Source organism: Balaenoptera borealis (genome assembly GCF_965194805.1).
Source record: "Balaenoptera borealis genome assembly, chromosome: 5".
Taxonomy (NCBI): domain Eukaryota; kingdom Metazoa; phylum Chordata; class Mammalia; order Artiodactyla; family Balaenopteridae; genus Balaenoptera; species Balaenoptera borealis.
This window is the reverse complement of record NC_138862.1, coordinates 143738267-143761814: the sequence shown is the minus strand read 5'-3', so window position 1 is coordinate 143761814 and position 23548 is coordinate 143738267. Positions and strand designations below refer to the sequence as shown.

Below are 23548 nucleotides of genomic sequence, written 5' to 3'. Positions count from 1 at the left end.
TGTGCTCCCCAAGTGAATTACGTGCATCTGGCTCTCCCACTTGCCTGGGTAAGTTACTCACTTCAGTTCACTTTGACCCTCATCTTCAAATGGTGACAACAGCACCTTCCTTCATAGAGTTAATGTGAGGCACCAAAGCAGCAACACATGTAAAGGGCCTGGCACATAAATGCTCAACAGATACTGGTGATTATTATTTTACCGTCATTATACTGGAAGAGTTGGACCAGGATAGTTCAAACAAAACTAACCCTCTCTATCCACGCTTCTTTCCTTCAATTCTGAACATGTCACGTGGACCCAGTGGTTTCCCTGCAGGTTCTTATTTCCAGGCCACCTTCTGACTCCCTCAACTCCAATGACTAGTCAGGCAACTTCCTTCTTCACTTCTGATTCTTCCCATTACCTTACTGTTTCTCTCTCCCAGTGAGAAATAGAGTAGACTACAGATTTGTAAAGATAACGATGGCCTATGTGGGAATGTTTTAATAATTTTTAAAATGTGCATCACAGCCACAGTTATGAAGTGTGTACAATATGTTATTTACTTTAAAGAACTTGGTATACTCAATCAAAATCTGTGACAAGAATGTATAGAGTCAATTTCTACAGCTTCACTGTTTCCCCTCTGTATTAATCACGGAAAGGGCAGAGACACAGTGAGTCATGATTTACAGCACAGTTACATGAAATGGTCACTGGGTGAATAGATATTGACTAATAAAATGTTATCCACCCAAAGGAAGGGGTCAGAGGCTGCCACACAGCACTGAATTTGGCCCCACCCCAGCCAACATTTACAACAACGTGAAGGAAGTTCAAGGGAATGCTTATCAACGCTCCTTCAGACAGAGGGATGGCAGAAAGAGTATACTGGACTACAGCTTGTGACAGCTTGAACTTGGAGCCAAATGGAAAAAGAGAAAATTTAAGAATGATAATGGCAAGTCCCTACAGTTCAGCTCAAACAATTATCTGCACAATGGATGAAACCTAGCTTCAAATCAGTTCACATGAAAAGGATCTAGCTGACCGCAAGGCTACTGTGAGTCAGCAAAGCAATATGCTACAAAAGCCAAGCCTGCCAGAGAACTCATTTACAAGCAGCATCCCCAGCTTGGAACCTGGTAACTGACCAACAACTTCCACTTCTGGATGCCACATCCCAGAGGGCAACAAGGATGATGATGAGGAAAAAAACAACACTGACCAAGGACCAAGAGATGTGAACCGGTGATGGGGGGGGGGGGGGGGGGCGGGTCAGCAATCATCCCAAGGAAATTTTATAATTTGTAGCCACACTTTAAAATCAAAATTAAGGGGCTTCCTTAGTGGCACAGTGGTTAAGAATCCTCCTGCCAATGCAGGGGACATGGGTTCGAGCCCTGGTCCGGGAAGACCCCACATGCCGCGGAGCACCTAGCCCCGTGCACCACAACTACTGAGCCTGCAACCTACAGCCCATGCTCTGCAACAAGAGAAGCCACTGCAGTGAGAAGCCCGCACACCGCAGCGAAGAGTAGCCCCCCGTCACCGCAACTAGAGAAAGCACGCGCACAGCAACAAAGACCCAGTGCAGACAAAAATAAATTAATTAAATAAATTAATTAAAATCAAAATTAAGTTCACTGATAATGTTCCAGGAAGGCTCAAATCAGACAAAAACTTTCTAATCACTTGAGCCGGCCCACCTTATCCGACCACGAAGCTGGAAGAATTCATTCACGCTGGGTTAGACGAGGCTGAACTGTATAATCTCTAAATCCTTACCAAGTAAAAGTTTAATTCCATAATAGAGTTACTTAAAATTTTAAACTATCCTCAAAGCTTAAGTAGGCCCACAGGTAATTAAAACACAGGAAAATGGCGCTTTTTTTTTTAATGTTTGTGGAACGTTCACAACAATTTGTTATCAAGGCATGGTTTAGAACATATAATAACTTAAAAAATAATCACTGGCTGTTTCTGCAACCTCACTGGCTTTAGGTAAAAGGCCATCCTTCGCTGGGGGAAGGGGGGGCAGCTAAAAGGGCAGAAGCGAGCCTGGTATTGATCTGTGGCGTTGCAACAGGAACTGTGGCAAGAAAGGGATTGACAGAGTCAAATTCTGTTATCCTGAGACTTCCCTGGCGGTCCAGTGGTTAGGACTGGGGCTTCCACTGCTGGGGGCCCCAGTTCAATCCCTGGTCCCGGAACTAAGATCCCACAGACAATTAAAAAAAAAAAAAAATCTGTTACCAGATTCAGGAAAGACCAGTGACCCATGGGTTTAAAGCAATTAAGCGAATTGACAAGGACCAGCTGTACAGGAGGCCCAGGAGTCACCCGGGGTCACCGCCCACATGAGCCGAGGGCTTCGCTAAGGGTGGAATCCCTCACGGTCCCGACTGGCGCCTCGGGCGTATTCATCACGGAAGGTGTGCAAGGTCGGTCGCGTCCCCGAGCAGATCGTTAAAACTGATTTTCTTTCTTTCTTTTTTTTTTTTTTTTGGTAAACACGAGGCAGCGCCACAACCGGGACCTTCCTCCGCGCCCGCCGGGCGACCCCGGAGGGTCTCGTGTCGGGGAAGCCCCACGCCGGCCCCGCGGGCCCTCCTCCGGCCCGAGCGCGTCCACGCCCCGCGCTTCGCCCGCCCGCCAGGCCCCGGCTCCGCACGCCGGCGGAGGACACTGAGGCCTCCGCGCCCGCTCGGGGCCGCCGGGCCGCGGGTTCCCGGGGCGCGCACGCGCGGCCCTCTCCGCGGCAAACAACCCCGCGGGGGAGGAGGGGGATCGCGGCCACGTCACAGCCCGGAGGGCTCCGGGGGCGGGGCCTCCGCGGGCTGCGGCGGTCCCGGCCGGCGCGCGCCCCGCCCCCACGTGTCCCTGCGGCCCCGGGAATGTGGGTCACGGAGCCGCGCGGCCTCACGTGTCCCCGCCCGCCGCCGCCGCCCCCAGCGCCCATTATGTAATGCCGCGTCACGCGCCCGCCCAGCCAACCGGCGCCCGCGCGCCGCCGAACGTAAACACAGCGCGCACGTGGCTCGCGCGGCCGGGCCATGTGAGGGGGGGCCGGGCCGGCGCCGTCAGGCCGCGCTGCGGCGTTGCGGTCGGCCAGCAGGGCGGTCTCGGGCCGGGCCGGCGGGCGACGAGCACCGAGCCCGACGCGGGTCCGCGGCGCGCGGCGGCCCTCCCGCCGGCCCCGGGCCCCCGCCGCCGCCCTCGCAGTGCCCGCCGGGCTCCGAGCGCCCCTCGGCCGCGCCCCACCCGCCGCAGTCGGCTCTTACCCGCATTCACCTCCATGGTGCCCTCGGGGAGGGGGCCGGGGCCGCCCGATCCCGCAGAGCGGGCAGCGCCGCCGCCGCCTCAGCGCCGCGCCGCCCCGGGCCGGAGGCAGCGGTGGTCGCGGGGCCCCCTCATGGGCAGGACGGGCGGGGCGCCCGGACCCTGGCCCCGCGGCCGGAGAGCGGGCTGCGGGGAGAGAGGGCGGCGGCGGCGAGCGGCGCTCCTCGCGGGGCCCTGACAACAAAGCGGCGGCGCGGCGGCTTCCTGCAGCCAGCGCACCGCGGCGGCGAGGGCGGCTGACGGGGAGGGCAGCCGCGACCATGTGACCCGCGCACACACCCCCTCCCTCCGCCCGCCCCGCGGCCGGCCGCTGCGGCGACTCCGCCCCTCCCGCGCCGGTGCCCCTCCCCCTCCTCCCCCTCCTTCCCGCCGCCGTCGCCCGCTCGCGCTCACCCCGGTTCCCCTCCTCCTCCCGATTTCCCGCCTCGGGCTGGGAGTCCCCCACCACGCTCCCCTCCCTAACCCTGCTCCCCTCCCCAACGCTGCAATCCCCCCCCCCATCTAGTGACACCTCGGGGCCCCTCCGATGGTTGCCTAGGACCGCCGGGTGGCGCCGAGCAGACCCGCTTTTCAGGCCCCGGGCTGGGCCAGCCCCAGACCGCCCCGCAGGTCCGCTCTCCCCGCCACAGACCTCAGAACGCCGGGCTCCTTGCGGACACTGCCCACATCTCCTCCTTCTACACCTCCTCGGTGACTTCATCCAGTCCAAGAGGCTCAGACACACCTGTGTGCTGAATCTGAGCTCCACGCTCCGACATCCAGCAGCCCGTTTGATTATGCCACCTTGACGTCCTTTAGGCAGCTCAAATTTAAGATGCAGACAGGCGTATGCATGTGTCCGAACTCGGCGAATGCACGCTGAAGATTTCCGCATTTTTGCCTTGTATGCAAATTTTACATCAAAAGGAAAAAGCTGGAAACAAATGACATGTGTGCTGAGGAATGAAGAGGGAAGTGCGTTGATGTCTGCAATTCAGATGCATTACAAAAGTAAGATGGGCTGAGGGATGGCTGGATAGAAGTACAGTAAGATGGTAGTTGAGATGTTGTCTGTGGGTATTCACTGTAAAAGTCTTTCCCAGTTGCTTTTTGAAAATTTGCGGTATAAAACGTTGAGGGACATGTAATGTGTGAGACTCTTTTACGTATGTACTATCTCTTCTCCCCCTGCCACCTCTCCCCCCATCACACACGTACACACAGTGCCCCAACTCAATCGTTACTTTTTGGTAAATCTGCCAGTTCCTGAAGCCAACAAGTCAGGTTTCTCTACTCTCCTGTCTCTCCCCCTCTGTCTGTCTGTCTGTCTGTCTCTCTCTCTGCCTTTTATACCCTCGTTCAATCCGTGAACAGATCTGAGCTATTCTCCCTTCAGTCTTTGTGCTTCTCACCATCAGCATTGCTATTACTCTAGATCAAACCATCGTCATCTCTTGCCTGGGCTACTGTAATAGTTCCCTAACAGGGGAATTACTCCTGTATCCACCTATAGGCACTTCTCCCCAGTTAGAGTGTTGTTTTTTACATGTAAATGAGGTCTAATTCCTCTGCTCAAAACCCTCCAATAGCTTCCTATTGCTTTTTTTGAAAAAGCCAGTGCCTTAAGCTGCTCTGCAAAGGCCTGCACAAACTCTGGGCCCTGCTTCTCTCCAGGCTCTCCAGCACCCTCTACACAGCTCTCTGCACAATGTGGTCCTCTTTCCTTCCCTACCTCAGGGCTTTATCACCCTCTGTGATACTGGAGCAAGGCTTCCCCGGGCTACACTTTGTAGCTTGCTTTTTTATTTTATGTGCCAACCACCATCTGCTTCTGCACGGGTAAAATGAGGCAAATGTGAACAGTGTAGAAGGCAGAAGTCATAAAGAGGACACCATTCTAAAAAGGCCATGCCGGATGGTTCCCTCAGTGTCCTCGGGGCGTGGGTTCCAGGACGTCTGTGGATACCAAAATCCACGGATGCTCAAGCCCCTCATATAAAACGGTGTAGTCTTTGCATATAACCTATGGACATCCTCCCGTATACTTTAAGTCATCTCTAGATTACTTATAATACCTAATACAGTGTAAATGCTACGGAAGTAGTTTCCAGCACTCTGGTGGAAACTTTACGGAATTTTCTTTCCGAATACTTTCGCTCTGAGGTTGGTTGAATCCGTGGTTGTGGAACCTGCGGATCCAGAGGGCCAACCGTATAGCCTTGTGACTTGCTTCCTACAACCTTCTGAGCAAAAGCTCTAACAGCATGCTGTACCGTGCTCTCTTCGCCCTTTGTCATGGGCACCTGGCAGTGTTGCAGGTAGTGGCTATTTCAATAGCCTGGTTTCTGGAGTGAGGACCATGACCAACCCTCAATGAACATGTAGTACAGAATTTCGATCCGTAGCTGGTTGAATCCACAGATGTGGAACCCGTATATACAGAGGGCCAACTATGTATGATATTCTGGAAAAGGCTAAACTATGGCAACAGTAAAGATATCATTGGTTTCCAGAGGTTAGGGTGGAGGGAGGGATGAAAAGGCAGAGCACAGATTTTTAGGGCGGGGAAACTGTTCTGTATGATACTACAATGGGGATACATGTCAAAGATACAATACCCAGAGCGAACCCTAAGATAAGCTATGGACTTTGGGTGATGACGATGTGTCAGTGTAGGTTCGCCAGTGGCAACAAATGTACCACTGTGGTGAGGGATGTTGATAGTGGGGGGAGGCTCTGTGTGTCTTGGGGGACAGAATGTATATGGGAGCTCTGTACTTGCCATTCAGGTTTGCTGTGAACCTAAAACTGCTCTAAAAATTAAAGTCTATCTTAGAGAGAGAGAGAGAAGATACTGCCATTTAAATTTGAAAAAGGAGAAGAGTGGAAGTAAAAATAAGCCATGGCACAGGAAGTAAGCCCCTCTCTTCCACGATAATGCGTATGAAAGAAAATTCGTGTCTATGGGCCTCACGCCTCTTAAAGGCCGCCTCCATCCTGTGAGGCTTTGTGGGTAACTATCAGAGACTCCAAAGCTATAGCCCAGGTCAGTCACCAGCCACACCACTGGCCACTGGAAACGCATGGGTCTCCTCCGTGCCAGAGGAGGACGCTGAGCGGCATCCGGGTTGGACGGTCCCCAGAGTGCCCACAGCTGCAGCGGAAATTGCCTTTTGCTGCTGTCATTCTAAGGAGCCTCCATTGTTACCCCTGTGGAACCTATGGCTCAGTCCATAGGAAGTCTCAGGCCATCGAGAGCCGGTCTCTACCTACTCCTCCCTCTTTCCTCTGACCAAAATAATAACTCTGTTGAATGAAGTGACCGTGTCCTCAAAAGTCATCTGCTAGAAAATGCAAGTTTCCTGGGAAAGCTACTGACACCAGGGCCCTGGGAAACTTAGCACAGGACAGCTCAATCTGGATGCGGATAAAGGAGGGGAGAGCTTAAACATTAGAGTCCTCTAATCCCAAACTTGAGTACAGCAGGCCAAGTGGGGCCCTTCCGTATGAGGACCTGGATGAAGGAGGGATATGGGGAGAAAGAGAAAGGAAAAAAGATGGAGTTTCCTTAAAGTTAAGGCCAATTAAAAATGTCTAAGGTTATTCCTCATTCTAAACTGTTCTAATGGACCCTGCTAGTTCCCGGTACCACAGTAACTTTCCACTTCAACTTTGCCTTCTCTGTGCCCTAGACCAGCAGTTCTCAAACATTTCCAACTCAGAACCACTTTACACTCTTAACATTATTGAAGACCACAGAGTGCTTTTTTCATGGACTATATTTATCCATATCCATCTATTAGAAATGAAAATAGAGAAATGTTTAAAGCACAAGCACAAGGAATTCCCTAGCAGCCCAGTGGTTAAGACTGCACTTTCACTGCCGAGGACCTGGGTTCAATCCCTGGTTGGGGAACTAAGATCCCACAAGCGAAGACGTGCAGCGCGGCCAAATAAATAAATAAATGAAATGAAATGAAAAAAAAAAACACACAAGCACAGACATCATATATGTCACAGAGCAGCAACATTATCACATGTCAACAGACAGCTTTGGCAGTTTCCTCTGCCCACAGCAAATAGCAATTGCTGTTCAACCTCATGCTATTTGCGAAGGACCGTCTTCCAGGCTCTTTTTTTTTTTCTTTACTGCTCTGGTCATGGTACTAGCTTCTGTATCATCGCCCAATCATGCCTTTATTGTAAGCAAAAATTTTTCTATACTTGTTTTTTTAACTAGAAAAATAATTTAATTATATCATACATAAAAAACATTTCAACTTTATCACCAATGATGACTTATGTAGGTATCACTGTGTCAATCACATCTTCTCATTTAATATCTTCATAAAATATTCAGTTAAACACAATGAAATATTATATCCGTGCATAGAAAAAAAAAAGTCATTCAAACTGAATTAATCCATTGACACCATCAAGATGAGTGATCTGTTTACATGCAATACTAGAAACGAGGCACACATCTTTTTTTTTTTTTTTTTTTTGGCTGCTTTGGGTCTTCGTTGGTGTGCGCAGGCTTTCTCTAGTTGCAGTGAGCGGGAGTTACTCTTCATTGCAGTGTGCGGGCTTCTCATTGCGGTGGCTTCTCTTGTTGCGGAGCACAGGCTCTAGGCCTGCGGGCTTCAGTAGTTGTGGCACGTGGGCTCAGTAGTTGTGGCTCGCGGGCTCTAGAGCGCATGCTCAGTAGTTGTGGCGCACGGGCTTAGTTGCTCCGCGGCATGTGGGATCTTCCCAGACCAGGGCTCGAACCCGTGTTCCCTGCATTGGCAGGTGGATTCTTAACCACTGCACCACCAGGGAAGCCCACAAGGCACACATCTTAACACACTCCAAGGCAGTGATAATATCTTATGAGATGCAATAAAGCGAAATATAGTCTACCAAAACAAATTGTGTTGAACAGAAAAATACTTTATACTGTTCCCGTTCTTAAATTTAAATTAGTTAAAATTAACTGAAATGTAAAATTTAGTCCCTCAGTGACACTCACTATGTTTCAGGGGTCAGAGTCACATGTAACTAATGGTAACCATATTCATCATTACAGATTTAGAGACTTTCTTACTCTTCCTGAGTCACTGTGATAAATTATTATTCTAGGAATTTCTCCCTGATGTTTAAGTTTTCAAATTTATTGGAATAAAGTTGTTTAATTCTCTTATCATCTCTTTAATCTCTATCAATTCTGTAGTTTCTCATTCTTAATTCTGTTTATTTGTGCTTTTTTACCCCTTAATCAGTCCTACTAGAGGTGTATCTACTTTAGGAGCTGTTTCAAAGGCTCGATTTTTGGCTTTATTCATTCACTGTACAGTATTTGTCTTCAGTTCTAGTGATTTCTGCTCTTTGTCTCGATTGCCCTCCTTCTGTTCTCTTTTAATCTGATTTTTCTAACTTCTTAACTTGGACCTGTATCTCATTAAGTTTGCTTCGGCTGGCCAGAGCCCATTTTTCCCGTTAGTGACTAAGGACCCCTCACTGATGCTGCTTTAACATCCTCTCCTCTTACAGGGAGTATTCCAGTTACCACTGCAGTGTAACAAAACCCCTGGGAACTCAGTGGCTTTGAATGGAGCAATCATTTTATTACCTCTGATGGTTTCTGTGGGTCAGGAGTTGCTCCTGTCTGGGCATTTCTAGCTCAGAGTCTCTCATTAATGGCAATCAGACAGTAGGCAGAGCCCAAATAGCAGGAGCTGGAGCTCTGAGGGTCAACCCGGCCTCTCTCTCTCTTCAGGTAGTTACAGGGCTTCTGCACACGGTCTACAGGGCAGCACAGGGCTCCAGTGCAAGTGTTCCAGGAAACAAGGCAGAAGCTGCATCACCTTTTCTGACCGAGCCTCAGAAGTCACACTATGACAGCAATTTTGCTGTATTCTTGGTTACAAAGGAAGTCAGATGTGAGGGGAGGGTCCACAGACCCCCTGTCTTCCTAAGAGGAGCATCAAGGTCCTATTGTGAATAGCATGTGAGAGGGAAAATATTGTGCAGCTATTGTTGTTGAAACAGGGAACAATTTTAAAGGACACACCTTGACTTGAGGACCACATTACAGTGTCCGTTTTAAGATGTTGTATTTCTCGAAGTGAACATTTTTACCCCCTCGACCCGGCGGCACTTCCTAAGGCTTAGTATAAGGAGAAAGAATGCTCCAGAGAAAGGAATGAATCAGACAAAAAGAGGGCACAGATAGGCTCCCACTCCACATGATGGTTCAGTTTTTGAGGTTCAGCTCTGTGGCGCTGAAGGTCAGTGGGAGGACCTCTCAAATACAGACCCAGTCTCTTGCCTCTTCTGAGTCCTTTATTGTCCACCATCAATAATATCTGACGGCACTGGAATGGGACAGCTCCCTCGGAGAAGAATCTAGTAGGGAAAGGGTTATGTCTACACGTAATGAGTGCAATCTATACAACATTACAGAAAAATCCAAGACCATTCACAACAGAAACCATCTGGCCAAGATGCCTCATTGAATAGAGTGGAAAAATATCTAATGCCGTCTGGACACCCTAGTTGAATTTTGTTAAGTGCTCCATTGATTTAATAACCTACTAAGCAAATTTGAAGAGAAAATAAGAATGGAAAGAAGAAAAAGTTGCATGGCAGTTTAATAAATAAAAAGGCTATAAGAAATGCCTGATCATCTTCAAGACTCTGTATCATAGTTTGAAAAGAAAAAAACCTACAATAGGGGGGTGGGGGAGGGATGGATTGGGAGTTTGGGATTAGCAGATGCAAACTACTACATATAGAATGGATAAACAACAAGGTCCTACTGTATAGCACAGGGAACTATATTCAATATCCTGGGATAAAGCATAATGGAAAAGCATGTAAAAAAGAATGTGTCTATGTTTAAAACTGAGTCACTTTGCTGTACAGCAGAAATTAACACAGCATTGTAAGTCAACTATACTTCACTGAAAAATAAATTAAAAAATAAAATAACAGAAAAAAAACCCTACAATAATTTTTCCTGGGTTTGGGGTGAAGAAAACAAAAACATCAAGTACAAAACCTAGCTCTAACAACAGGGCATGTTATCTCACGAGAGGAACAATACGTATTGCTGACCCTCTCACTGATTTTCCCATCTAATCTTCCTATTTATTCTTTTGAAAACTTCTCTAGCTGAGTATCCCTCCCAGCAGTGGCATCTGCCCTGGTGTGACTCCATTAACTAACCATTCTCCTAAGTTCTCCAACCCAAATTCTCACCAACACTCAGAGGGCCCTCAGAGGCCCAGGTGTCTCCTTTTCCAGCAATCAACTTCTCTCCCCTCAACCTCTGTTTATCAGCAATTCTCCTCAGCTGGTGGATTCTTCAGGGCTTCCCTCCCTCCCGAGGAAGTTAATCTGGACCAGTGGTTATCGCAGTGTGGTCCCTGAATCAGTAGCATCAGCATCAATGTTAGATGCTGTTAGAAATGCAACCTCTTGAGTACCACCTCAGACATAGAGAATCAGACACTCTGCAGGTGTTGCCAGCAATCTGTAGTTTAACAAACCCTCCAGGTGATTCTGGTGCATTCGAGTTTGAGAACACTGGCTTGGAAACCGGTAGCATCTACCACCAGAGAATTGATCAGCCCGTGTTGATTATAACCCATGTTATAAGTGTATAGGGCTAGAGGCTGCCTCCTTCCAGGTTATCTGCACCATGCCTCCAGTGAGCAGGATCTCTGCCCTGTAATACGTATGTGTAATATGACAGAATAAAATTCTAAATGCAAAGAATTCTTCGTATTAATTCATGCAAGAATTCTTTGCATTAATGCAAAGCCCGCAATGACTGGGCTTCTGATTTCAGTTCCTCCTTCAGAACTGGATGCATTTCTGCCCACAGACTATAGGAGAAACCTGCTATTCTCATTAATTGGTTATGCTTATCACCAATGAGCCTTTATCAATTATTTATAAATTTATCTACATTCTAAGAAAATTAATTTATCTCTAAGGTTTAGATCCTTCTCCTTTCTGACTGTGTAGGAAAAACAAAATGTTTTAATAGTGGTAAGAATAGTATGATCATTTAAATCTCAGTCAATATCCAGGACCATCTCTTTGCTTCTAAATTCATGTAAAAACTCACTCTTCCTTCTCATGAAACAGTTCTATATTGGAAAGAAAGAAAATTGGAGACGAAATTCCTCACCTCTTAACTCACCGACTGCATACTGGTTCGTTTTGTGTCTGGATTCCATTTTTTTCTATTCTAAATTTTTATTATTTTTTAATTGAAGTATAGTTGATCGAATTCCATTGTTTTAAGGCAAAGCAGATAAGTACTGGGAGGTCCAAAGACTTTATAATCTGTGACTAACATATTGGGCTTTTGGACTAGCATTGGTCTTTTACGTATGGGAAGAGAGTCTTAGGAGAGAATTTTAGAAAAGAGGCCAAATGTAATTTCTTCAGATCGAGCCAGGAGGCACGTTGCTCTTCTGCTACCTCACTATTCAAAGTGTGGGCCTGGATTAGCAGCCCTGGGAACACCTGGGATCCAGTAAGAACTGTAGCATCTCAATCTCCACGGCAGAGTTATTGAATCAGGACCTGCATGCGAACAAGGGCTCCAGGTGACTTGTACGCACAGTGAAGTTTGAGGAGCCCCGCTCTACTCTGCTGCAAGACAGAGGCTTTGCAGCAGGAGTGCTCTCTGGAGGGACGTGGTAAGCAGCCTTCTGAATGGTCCCCAGCGATCCCCACCTCCTGGTATTTACCCCCTGTGTAATCCCCTCCCCTTGAGTGTGAACTGGATGTAGTAACTTGCTTCTAAAAATAGCACATGGGGGAGGGACAGATTGGGAATTTGGGATTAACATACACACACTACTGTATATAAAATAGATAACCAACAAGGGCCTACTGTATAGCACAGGGAACTCTACTCAATATCTTGTAATAACATATAATGGAAAAGAATGTAAAAAAAGAATATATATACTTACATATATATATATGTATAACTGAATCACTTTGCTGTACACCTGAAACTAATACAACGTTGTAAATCAGCTATAGTCCAATATAAAATAAAAATTAAAAAAATAAAAATAGAATATGGCACAGTGATGGATGCCACTTCTGACTCCCTCTTTCCAGCTCTTCTTACCTGCTCACCCTGATAAAGCAAACAGCAGTGTTAGGAGCTGCCCTGTGGAGAGACTCATGTGGTAACTTGTTGGCCGAAGAACAACAGGCAACAAGGAACTGCATCCTGCCAACAAGCAGTGCGGGAGGTCAGAGCGGATCTTTTCCCGGAGTTGAGCCCTGAGCTAACTTCAGCCACACCCAGCACCTTGATTGCAGCCCGTGGAGATCCCGAAGCAGAGAACCCAGCTAAGCTGTGTGCTGACCCGAGGAAATGCGAGATAATAAAAGTTGATGTCTTAAGCCAGTAAGTTTTAGGGTAATTAGTTACTCAGCAGTTGATGACTATGACTAATAAAAGGGGCGATCAGCAGATCAAGGACACTGAAAATTCAAACATGTCCAGATTCCCCTGAAGTCACAGGGACCTAACAGACTGGTAGATAAATAAGCACCGCCTACTAGAGCCAACACCTGGGAAGAAGGAGATTTTCTCTGAGTGAGTAGTGAAACTGAAAACAGTGGGATTGGTTGAAAGTCTGCATAAGTGAAGCAGTAGCTCCCGCCTAGGTCCCACCCAACAGTGAAGCTTTATACTATACTCAGTGCAGCTCCCTAGAGCTGCCCAACACACACACACACACACACACACACACACACACACACACACACACACACAGTGTCCAGTCAGCTTTCTAATGCGTCACTCAAATATAAACAGATAGCAGTGGATCACTAGACTTTTGAGGGAAGATTCTACCATATGGAAAGAAAATAGGAACTAAGAAACAATACAAGGAGCAAGAAAGGTACTCTTTATTTTTGGAGAAGTGAGAGAAGATAGAGCATCCATGAAACCAGGATGTTACAAAAAAGGAACACAAAACAAGTAAGAATTCTTGGACAGTAAAGACAATATACAAAATAAAAATGTATTGGAAAAATTAGAAGGCAAAGAAACCATTAAGCAGAACAGAAAGACAAAAGATGGACATTACAAGCATTTTTTTTTTTTTGGCTGTGCCGCATGGCATGCAGGATCTTAGTTCCCTGACCAGGGATCGAACCCGTGCCCCTGCAGTGGAAGTGTGGAATGTAACCACTGGACCACCAGGGAATTCCCACAGCAATTTTTTAAAAAACTTAAAGATTAATCCAAGAGATGTAGTAGGAGTTCTGGAAAGAAATAATTCAGGAGAATTTTTCCTGAAAGGGTTTCCAGATTAGAATATTCACAGATTATCTGGCACAAGTAATGAAAAAAAAAATTATCTTCAAGGCATGTCATGGTGAAATTTTGAAACATCAGGGACCAAGAAAGGATCATAAAAACATCCAGAAAGAAAGATCAGATCACATGCAGTACATAGAAATCAGACTATCATCAGACACCTGATGAATGCCTTCAAATTTTTGAAATAAAAATAATTTACCCTAAATCTCAAAACTCAGCTGAACCATCAGTCAAGTGCAAGGGTAGGATAAAGATATTTTAAGACAGGAAAATTTTCCAAAAATTCCCCTTCTATACACCTTCTCTTAGAAGGTTACTTAGGTGATGTAACGTAGATTAGGAGGATGGAGGGAAGAGAAGTGTATGTGTTGGGGGGCGGGCGGGAGAGGGCAGCAATAGACCCACACATGTCAAGGTACGGGAGGAAGGGATGCTTTTGATAGAGAAATGTTGTTTATTTAAATTCTCATCTTCCATAATAGAAAGTCAATAGATAATACCTAAAACTTATGAGTAAAAGAAATAGCATTTTAAGGATACCACTTAGAAATACTAAGGAGATACTGAAAGAGTTAAAGCTGGGGACTGAAGGATGGGGAAGGGTAGGTAGGGCAGGGTACCCCTGTTATTCGTCATAAGCCTTGTAGTACCATTTGATTTTTTTTTAAATCAGTCATCAGTTTTATCCATTTGATTTCTTAAAATATGTGAATTCATTGGTTTGATGAAAATAAAAATTGCTTTAAAAACAAAAACTGTCCGTTAGCAGATGTAAGCTATTATATATGGAATGGATAAACAACAAGGTCCTACTGTATATCACAGAGAACTATATTCAGTATCCTGTGATAAACCATAATGGAAAAGGATATAAAAAAAGAATATATACATATATATGTATAATTGAATCACTTCGCTGTACAGCAGAAATTAACACAACATTGTAAATCATCTATACTTAAACAAAAAACTGTCCAATTCCCCTTAAACACCACAATCTTCCAAGATAATAAGTAAAGAATATAGACAGCTGAATTACAGAAGGGCTGTTATTAGGTGTTTGAGTTGCTTTCTCACTGTCCCCATTTCTGGTCAGGGTATCACCGGTGAAAATCAGTGATTAAAAAATTCTTCGAAATTAAAAGAATAAAGAATACTTTGAAACTATAATTCCATTTCTGGCACTCAATCCAAGCAAAATAATCCTAATAATAGAAAAATCTTTATGTGAAATGATATATAGCACTGTTTATATATTACTATAAAATTGGCAAATCCTTAGCTGCCCAAACATAAGAAAGCATGAGTAAATTCTCCTCAGCCTTTAAAAAGAAAGTTTATGAAGATGAGGTAGTAACATGAAAATGTCGATAATCTACTGTTAAGTGACAAAGTCAGTGTGAAAAATTGCATATAAAGTAGGATTACAACTATTTTTAAAATATCTGTGCATAAAGAAAGGTTGGGAGAATATATCAAAAGGTTTACAATGGTTTTGTTTCAACGGTGATTTTATGAATAATTTTTTTTCTTTATACTTTGTACATTTTCAAAATTTTTATGTTAGTATTATAACAAAAAATACTTGAAAATATGAATTAAAATTAATTTTTATATTTTAAAAACTTTGGAGCTTACCATTTTGATTTTGTCAACTTAGCCTTAAAAAAACACATGGGATTTTTTTTTCAAATTTTTTATTGGAGTATAGTTGATTAACAATGTTGTGTTAGTTTCAGGTGTACAACAAAGTGAATCAGTTATACATATACATCTATCCACTCTTTTTTAGATTCTTTTCCCATATAGGTCATTACAGAGTATTGAGTAGAGTTTCACTGTGCTATACAGTAGGTCCTTATTAGTTATCTATTTTGTATATAGTAGTAAAACCCATGGGATTTAAAAAATTTTTTTACTGGAGTATAGTTGATTCACAATGCTGTGTTAGTTTCAGGTGTACAGCAAGGTGAATCAGTTATATATGTACATATATAAATATATACATTCTTTTTTTTTTTTCAGATTCTTTTCCCATATAGGCCATAATAGAGTATTGAGTAGAGTTCCCTGTGCTACACAGCAGGTTCCTATTAGTTATCTATTTTATATATAGTAGTGTGTATATGTCCCAAACTCCCATTTCATCCCTCCCTCCCCACCCCTTCTCCTTTGGTAACCGTAAGTTTGTCTTCCACGTCTGTGAGTCTATCTCTGTTCTGTAAATAAGTTCATCCGTATCATTTAGTTTAGATTCCACATATGAGTGACATCACATGATATTCATCTTTCTCTGTCTGACTCATTTCATCCAACACGATCCCATGGGATTTTTTAATGGCAGTCATTTCAAACCCATAAATAGTTGATTCTTTGACAAGCTTATGAATACATTTTAGTCAAAATCATCCCAACATTGATAAATTTTCAGCAAGAAACTATTAACTAGAGAAATCCATTAGGCCAACTTGACTTGAATAATTTATTGCTGAACTAATCAGTAATTGATCAATTTTGTGTATGGCAAAGTTAAGCTGTTTCAAATAGCTCCCATTTTCACTTTGGTTTGCTGGAACTATTTTCATAAAAATCAGATTTCTCCCTCAAAATCTTATACAAAAGAGTTGATTCATTGATCATTTTTTTTTTTGGACAATCAGAGTTTCAACTATTAAGATTTCTGTCAATGACTTATTTTGTCCAAGTCCTTCTGCCTTATCGAATTTTGCAGATTTTCATTGTGCCAAGATTTATTTTTATTTATTTATTTATTTATTTATGGCTGTGTTGGGTCTCCGTTTTTCTGTGTGAGGGCTTTCTCTAGCTGTGGCAAGCGGGGGCCACTCTTCATCGCAGTGCGCGGGCCTCTCACTATCGCGGCCTCTCTTGTTGCGGAGCACAGGCTCCAGACACGCAGGCTCAGTAATTGTGGCTCACGGGCCCAGCTGCTCCACGGCATGTGGGATCTTCCCAGACCAGGGCTCGAACCCGTGTCCCCTGCACTGGCAGGCAGATTCTCAACCACTGCGCCACCAGGGAAGCCCTTGCCAAGATTTAATTCTATTATTTTTGAGTCAACCACAGATCTTACCATATTTAGTTTTAGCCATTGTCAGTTTTATTTTTACCATAATAGTCATCATGAATTTTATTTTTTTATGCCTGTTGTTTTCTATTTTTAAAAACTCTAGGGAATTCCTTGGCAGTCCAGCGGTCAGGACTCTGAGCTTCCGCTGCAGGGAGCACAGGTTCAATCCCTGGCCAGGGAACTAAGATCCCACATGCCACGCAGCATGGCCAAAATATTAAAAACAGAAACGAAAACAGGTACTTCCCTGGTGGCGCAGTGGATAAGACTTCGTGCTCCCAAAGCAGGGGGCCTGGGTTCAATCCCTGGTCAGGGAACTAGATCCCACGGGCCTGCGAGCCGCAACTAAGGAGCCTACCTGCTGCAAGTAAGACCCAGTGCAACCAAATAAATAAATAAATATTAAAAAACCAAAAAACTGTCCTTCCGATCTCCCTGACTTCCTGCTTTACTGGCCTCCTTTCTTACCTCCAACCTCCCAAGCTCATTCCCAACTCAGGGCCTTTACATTTGCTGTTCCTTCTGCCTGGAATACTTTTCCCTGAGATCATCACATGGAGACTCCTTCTATCCTCCACATCTTATCTATGTCCTCTCCTCCTGGGGACCTCCCCAATTCCTATTTAATTCCACCCTTGCTCCACAATTCTTGTCACTATCTGAAATTATTTCATTTATTTACTTGTTCATTGTCTTCACTACTAAAATATGGGATACACGGGAGCAGGAACCTTATCCATCTTGTTCACTGGTGTATTTCATTCTCCTGACACATGGTTATTCCTCAATAAATATTTGTGGAAGGGACAAACAAATGAATGATGTGTAGAAAGAGCTGTTATGGAAGAATGAAACAAATGATGTCATGGAAGAGTCAGAAATGCCATCGCTAAACAGGCGTCTTGTGATTGAAGGATGAGTAGAAGTTCAGATGGTGGGGGACAGGCAGTTGAGAAGGGGGCCAAGCGGAAGAACAGAGATGAAAGAAAGGTACAAGACAATAAAGTCTGTGCAAAGGTGTCTAAACGAGAAAGAAGGAAGAGCTTTACTGAGCATCGAGAGAGCAATGTGGTTGATACTTAAATGGTTTCATTACTGCCTGACAGTCAAAGGCACTGTGACAAGCTGAACAACACCTCCAAAGATATGCACATTCTGTGACATGATTCCCAGCACCTGAGAGCATCTTACGGTACATGACAGGGGGATTAAGGTTGCAGATGGCATTCAGGTTGTTAATCAGCTGACCTTAAAACAAAGAGATCAGCCTGGATTATCCAGGTGGGCCCAGTGTAATCACAAGAGTTTTTGTTTGTTTGTTTTTATTCTTTTTCAAATTCTTTTTCCATTTAGGTTATTACAGAATGTTGAGCAGAGTCCCCTGTGTGATACAGTAGGTCCTTGCTGGTTACCTATTTTAAATATAGCAGTGTGTACATGTCAATCCCAAGCTGCCAGTCTATCCCTCCCTCCCCAACCCTTCCCCCCTGGTAACCACAAGTTCATTCTCTAAGTCTGTGAGTCTGTTTCTGTTTTGTAGATAAGTTCATTTGTATTTCTTTTTAGATTCCGCATGTAAGCGATATCACATGATATTTGTCTTTCTCTGGCTTACTTAGTATATAATATCCAGGTCCATCCATGTTGTTGCAAATGGCATTATTTCATTCTTTTTAATGGCTGAGTAATATTCCAATGCACATATGTACCCCATCTTCTTTATCCATTCATCTATCAATGGACATTTAGGTTGCTTCCATGTCTTGGCTATTGTAAATAGTGCTGCAATGAACACTGGGGTGCATGGATGCTTTCGAACCAAATTTTTCTCTGGATATATGCCCAGTAGTGGGATTGCTGGGTCATATGGTAGTTCTATTTTTAGTTTTTTAAGGAACCTCCATACTGTTCTCCATAGTGACTGTATCAATTTACATTCCCACCAACAGTGCAAGAGGGTTCCCTTTTCTCCACACCCTCTCCAGCATTTATTGTTTGTAGATTTTTTGATGATGGCTGTTCTGACTGGTGTGAGATGATATCTCATTGTGGTTTTGATTTGCATTTCTCTAATAATTAACGATGTTGAGCATCTTTTCATGTGCCTCTTGGCCATCTGTATGTCTTCTTTGGAGAAATGTCTATTTAGGTCTTCTGCACAAGGGTCCTTTAAATGAGGAATTGGGGGGCAGAAAGTCAGTGTCATCATGGGGCAGGCTGAGAAAGACCAGACTGGCCACTGCTGGCTTTACAGATGGAAGGAAGCGACAAACGAGGAATGGGGGCAGCCTCTGGAAGTGGAAAAAGACAAAAAAACAGATCTTCCCCTAGAGCCTCCAGAAAGAAATGCAGCCCTGCCAATACCTGGATTTTGGCCTCGCAAGACCCACTTTGGACTTCTGACCTCCAGAACTGCAAGATCATAAATTTGTGTTGTGTTATGACACTAAATGTGTGGTACCTTGTTACAGAAGCAATAGAGAACAAATACAGACACCAAAAAGTCACTGCAGTCAGATGAGGAAAAGGAAAGCAATGTTCACAGCTCGTTTGAGTTTATGTTCTGGTGAATGGAGATGCTTTGGTAGGCATCAGAGGGGCTGAATTCCACTCTCAGACGCTGACTTTACCCAGTTCATCTTTGCTTGCATAACCTGCAAGAACAACCTGAAGGACTAGAAACCTTTAAAATCACCTTCAAGGTACAATAGAAAAATTGAGCAGATTAGATTGGAGTGGGTCCTTCTGGGCAATCAGCACTGCTTTACCTTAATGTTCTCCCAGGATTTAGAAATCATTTATTACTAAAGGCATCCCTTAAGCAATCTTCTATCAATTTTTAGAAACCCTATTAGATAATAAGTCTTCTGATATTCTGAATTTTTTTTTTTTTTTACAAGAGAGCAAGAATGGATGCTTTCACTGAAAGAAGAGGAATAAAATCTCTGAAGAATGTCCTCTCAGGAAGATGGACAAGCTGTGAATAATCACCATTTTGGTAAGCACTAATTCTTGCAGTGTTGGCCCTTATAGGTCAACTAGATCCCTTTCTTTTGCTTTGTAAATTGAGCTGAAATCGCTCCTGCTGACCTGAGACTGCTGGCTGCCTGCCCAGAAGTGCCACCCCTGCAGGCGCTGTATAATGAGGCAATCCACAGGGCTGATCTCAGCATAAATAAAAATTCAAGCTGAGACTTAAATTTTTAGCAGTATGAAAGCAAAATAGCCAGAGGAATTGCAACAGAATGACATCATTCTAATAACTGAGTAATCATTTAATCACTCTAAGAACCGATATCGCAAGTGTCATTATGACAGCATGGGCCATAGCTGCCTAAGACACAGGCTTCCTTCTCACTTTATACCCGTGACAAAACATGAGGATACAATTACATTTGGTATTTGGTTTTGGTTTGTTGCAGTGGTTTGTTTGGAGGTGAGGAAAGGTAAGAAGATGTTTCCTCTTTCTTTGTGAAAAAAGTTTCTGCACATAAATGATGGAAGGAAGGAAAGAACAAAGGATACACATGTTATTGAGTCCAAGCTCATACTGCCCGCTGCAAAACAGGCCAATAAATTGAGGATGAGTTGTTGGGGGCAAGGAATAGTGACTTTATTTGGAAAGCCAGCAGACCGAGAGGATGGTGGACTAGTGTCCCAAAGAACCACCTTGCCCGAGTTAGAATTCAGGTTTCTTTTATACTAAAAAAGGAGGGAGTAAAGTCAAACATTTCCTGGTTCCAGTCAGCTTCCAGAGGGGGTGTGTTAATTTCTCCCTTCCTGCCGTCATTCACAGGTGGGCCTGGTCAGGATGTTTCCTGTGAGCTAAACAGAGGTATTTTAGCTTAACGCTCATTATCTGGGGAGCAGGGTTCCCAGAGATGGGCCATTATGTAGAATTTAAGCTTAAAGGCAACATCCCTTTAGTGATTAACTTGTAGCAAAAGCAATAGAATAGGAAGGTTAATGTAAAAGAAATGGATCCAATATGGAGTCAGACTTGTTCTCCCCTATTACACACACACAAATACAAACCCTTTGTCGTTTCTTTTGGGCTAATATAAAGTCCAGGTCATTACTTTGCCTTTTTTTTTTTTTTTTTTGGCCGTGCTGTGCGACATCCAGGATCTTAGTTCCCCAACCAGGTATTGAGCCTGCGCCTTGTGCATTGGAAGTGCTGAGTCTTAGCCACTGGACCACCAGAGAAGAACATATTTTGCCATTTCTTGAGCTAACTTTAGAAACCTCTCTTAACCCCCATCCATTAAACTATTGATGTCGCTGAAAGAAAAAAGAAAAAGAAAAGGAAATCTCTCTTAAGCATTGTTAACATTTATTATAGGTAAATTTTGGAGTATTGCTTAACAGAAAACAAGAGCATTATGTGGTGTGAAACTGAAAATATTCTATTTTAGAATTTCTAGTATTTGTGGTTCTATATTCATTACTGTGGCATTCTACTAGATTTTCCCTCTTCAAATTAATGACTTGTCCTAGAAGGAGAGGTAAAAAACAGAATAAAACATCTTCAATGAGATGTTAACAGTTGAACAGTAAGTTTTTACAGCTTTATGTACATTTTTAAAAATTCACAAGCATGCACATTTAAAAAATCTTACTAGCTTTCAAAAACGTTTATTCGTGAATGTTCTCTGCTACACAACTACTCTGATAGCTTATGGGTAAGTTTCCTGTAAACCTAACCAAAACAGATCAGAAAAAAGACCATCACTGGAAAGGACTGATGACACACTTTAGTGTAAGACAGTATTTCTCAATGTTTTTTTTCATTATCACTCACCTAAGGGGAAAAAATTAAACATCATTTAAATTCTATGTAAAGGGAGAAATGAGTAGCAAAGAATAAGATTTTGTCAGTTGGGGTTGAGTTTCAGAGGGCCACAAACTATCGTAATGTCTGTTTTTCTTTTTTTTGCCCTTCAAGAACCAATTTTCACTCCCTTGGCGGCAATACTACCATAGCCCTTTGAGAATGCATGGGATAAATAAAGCAAGGCAAAAAAAAAAAAAAAGGCAAGGGGAGGGGAGGAGGAGTGGGGGTTGGATGTAGGCCCTTACCCCCCAGCCCCATATATTCTATGTATAAGCTGATGTATGTGATGAGCAGGGTTTTCGCGGAGTGGTGCTATTGACATTTGGGGCTGGATAATTCTTTGTTGCGGGCAGTGCGGGGTGGGGTGGGGGAGTTGTGCTGTGCATTATAGGATGTTTAGCAGCATCCCTGGCTTCTACCCTCTTGAGATGCCAGTAGCCAACCCCCAACTCCCAGGTGTGACAAAAATATCTGTAGTCATTGCCAAATGTCCCCTGGGGGGGACAAAATTACCCCCATTGAGAACCACTAGCATAGAGTGATTCACAAAGTGGCCACAGTGAGGAGAAGCATGTGGAGGTGTGGGGTGGGAGACAGAATAGTGACACACACAGACAGCAGCGCAATACTGTGTGAGCATCCTACCGCTACTGTGACCAGTGACCACAAACTTGGCGCTTAACAAAAGACACACTGACTATCTTACAGTTCTGTAGGTCTGAAGTCTAACAGGCTCTCCATGAATTAAAAGCAAGGTGTCAATCCATATATACATTATTGATACTATGTATAAAATAGATAACTAATGAGAACCTACTGTATAGCACAGGGAGCTCTACTCAGTGCAATGTGGTGACCTACGTGGGAAGGAAATCTAAAAGAGAGGGGATGTATGTATATGTATAGCTGATTCATTTTGTTTTACAGTAGAAACTAACACAACATTGTGAAGCAACTGTACTCCAATAAAAAATTTAAAAATAAAATAAAATCAAGGTGTCAGCAGGGCTGCATTCCTTTCCGGGGCCTCTGGGGGAATCTGTTTTCTGGCCTCTCCCAGCTTCTAGAGGCTGCCCACAGTCCTTGGCGTGTGCTCCCCGTCCATCTTCAGAGCCAACAATGTCAGGCCAAGTCCTTCTCACCTTGCCATCTCTCTGACACTCATGCTCGTCCGCCTCCCTCTTATATTGAAAGGACCCTTGTGATCACACTGGGCCCACCCAGGTAATCTCCCCATCACAAGGGCAGCTGATGAGCAACATTATTCCATCTGCAACCTTAATCCCCCTTTGCTTTGTAACTTAACATACTCACAGGGTATTGGGGCGGGACATTTTTGGGAGGGGGCATGATTCTGCCCACCACAAATAAGTGTGGAATGATCCTATGAACAGTGATGTTACTGACTCCCAAAGTAGAAGAAACACCCCTTTATGGAGGAAGGAGTAAAAGTGAAACACACGCTAGTTCCTGCTCTTCCCAATGAGAGGCCCCTGTAATCCTCTCTGCCCCTTTCTTTATAAAACAACAGAAGTTAGTTTTCGGCGGGCGATAATAGGTAGTTCTCATGTGGATTGTTTCATTAAGGTTGTACACTTCAGCTCATGAAATCTCAGGTTAAGACAGGGACCTCCAGACAGAGGAGTGGATAAAGAAGATGTGGTATATATATATAAAATGGACTATTACTCAGCCATAAAACAGAACAAAATAATGCTATTGGCAGCAACATGGATGGACCTAGAGATTATCATACTAATAAGCCAGAAAGAGAAAGACAAATACCTAGGGCTTCTCTGGTGGCACAGTGGTTAAGAATCCACCTGCCAATGCAGCAGACAGGGGTTCGATCCCTGACCTGGGAAGATCCCACATGCTGTGGAGCAACTAAGCCCATGTGCCACAACTACTGAGCCCACGTGCCACAGCTACTGAAGCCCGTGCACCTAGAGCCTGTGCTCTGCAACAAGAG

General features: G+C 44.1%; 1 protein-coding gene across 1 annotated transcript in view; it reads left to right on the top strand.

The window, feature by feature from the left end:
- Nucleotides 1-1063: 1063 nt before the first annotated feature.
- Nucleotides 1064-23548, top strand: part of LOC309629547 (uncharacterized protein) — a gene marked incomplete at its 5' end in the record, with an annotated part of 31060 nt that continues 8575 nt past the window's right edge. Inside the window, 3 exons of the mRNA XM_082393623.1 lie at nt 1064-1127; nt 2348-11999; nt 19643-19740. Of these exons, the coding sequence (XP_082249749.1) occupies nt 1064-1127; nt 2348-3564 (1281 nt within the window). The 3' untranslated portion in view covers nt 3565-11999; nt 19643-19740. The remainder of the gene's footprint in view (nt 1128-2347; nt 12000-19642; nt 19741-23548) is intronic.